Consider the following 1,786-nt stretch of genomic DNA (forward strand, 5'->3'; position numbering starts at 1 on the left):
CTTCATGACTCGTGGACTTCAACTCCCAGAATTCTTGAGCCAGCCATGCTGAGGGGAAAGGGAGAGGATTCCAAGCTGAGCCATGCTGGCTGAGGAATTCTGGGAGTTGAAGTCCACGAGTCATAAAAGGGCCAAGGTGGCTTACCCCTGGTCTAGGACCTTCCATTCCTACTCAAATCAGCCGTCCTCTTACCCTGTGCAATGGATGACATAACCACAGAGGGTGTTGAGGACACTACGGTGGTCACCGCAACTGTGCTGGGCGTGGAAGACGGCGTGGAACAGCTCCCGGTGGTGGAGCTAGTGGTGGTGGCGGTGCTGTTGTGAACCAGAGAGGACTGTGAAGCCGTTATGACCATGGGCTGCTTCTGGGTGGTGGATGCTATCACCGATGTCGGGACGAGTTTGGTGACAGCTGCGTAGTTGTGAGATTTTGACAGGATGTTGGGGACAAACGTGGAGCTGGGCGATGTGGTCACGATGATTACCTGGAAGAGAACATTGAGAAACTTTTGGCAACAGAGACAAATGTGCTCATTTCCCCTGTTGTGCTTCCAGGTTAGTGCTAAAAAATGACAGACCTAAGGATAGGTAGTCCTCAACTAACAACAGTTCGTTTAGTGACCGTTCAAAGTTACAACGACCCTAAAAAGTGACTTATGACCATTTTTCACACTTTATGACCGTTGTGGCATTCCCATGCTCACATGGCAAAAAATCAGGCAGCAATAGAACTTAGACAAGGGCCGAGGCAACCTCGGCTCTTTTATGACTCGTGGACTTCAACTCCCAGAATTCCTGAGCCAGCATGGGGGAACTATGGCCCCTTCATGACTCGTGGACTTCAACTCCCAGAATTCCTCAGCCAGCATGGGGGAACTATGGCCCCTTCATGACTCGTGGACTTCAACTCCCAGAATTCCTCAGCCAGCATGGGGGAACTATGGCCCCTTCATGACTCGTGGACTTCAACTCCCAGAATTCCTCAGCCAGCGTGGCTCAGCTTGGAAACCTCTTCCTTTCTCTTCAGCATGGCTGGCTCAGGAATTCTGGGAGTTGAAGTCCACGAGTCATAAAAGAGCCAAAGTTGCCTAACCCAGACTTAGACTTATGTCCTGCTTCACAGTGCTCTACAGCCCTCCCGTAAGCGGTTTACAGAGTCAGCATATTTGCTCCCAACAATCTGGGTCCTCATTTTACCGACATCCGAAGGATGGAAGGCTGAGTTAACCTTGAGCCGGTCAGGATCGAACTCCTGGCAGTGGGCTGAGTTAGCCTGCAGTACTGCATTCTAACCACTGTGCCACCACAGCCCTTCCTTCCTTCCTTCCTTCCTTCCTTCCTTCCTTCCTTCCTTCCTTCCTTCCTTCCTTCCTTCCTTCCTTCCTACACTTAGACTTATATACCGCTTCACAGTGCTTTACAGCCCTCCCTATGTGGTTTACACAGTCAGTATAGTTGCCCCCAACAATCGGGGTCCTCATTTTACCGACCTCCGTAGGATGGAAGGCTGAGTTAACTTTGAACCGGTCAGGATCGAACTGATAGCAGTGAGCTGAATTAGCCTGCAATACTGCATTCTAACCGCTCCGCCATCAGGGCTCTATAAAGCTTGGCAACCGACTCGTATTTATGACAGTTGTAATGTCGCGGGACCATTCTGGGGGAGCTAGATTCATTGAACAACCCTGTTAACTCGCTTAACGACTGCAGTCGTTCCCTTAACAACCGTGGCAAGAAGCGTCCTAAAAGGGGGGCAAAGCTCACTTAATAAGTGTCCCTCTTA

General features: G+C 50.5%; 1 protein-coding gene across 1 annotated transcript in view; it reads right to left on the reverse strand.

Moving 5' to 3' along the window:
- EMSY (EMSY transcriptional repressor, BRCA2 interacting) overlaps positions 1-1,786 on the reverse strand; it is a 40,845-nt gene that overhangs the window by 26,814 nt on the left and 12,245 nt on the right. Inside the window, exon 7 of the mRNA XM_029286576.1 lies at positions 194-488. Coding sequence (XP_029142409.1) covers positions 194-488 — 295 coding nt within the window. The remainder of the gene's footprint in view (positions 1-193; positions 489-1,786) is intronic.

Source organism: Protobothrops mucrosquamatus, unplaced genomic scaffold (genome assembly GCF_001527695.2).
Source record: "Protobothrops mucrosquamatus isolate PMUCROS unplaced genomic scaffold, P.Mucros_1.0 scaffold4132, whole genome shotgun sequence".
Classification (NCBI taxonomy): Eukaryota; Metazoa; Chordata; class Lepidosauria; order Squamata; family Viperidae; genus Protobothrops; species Protobothrops mucrosquamatus.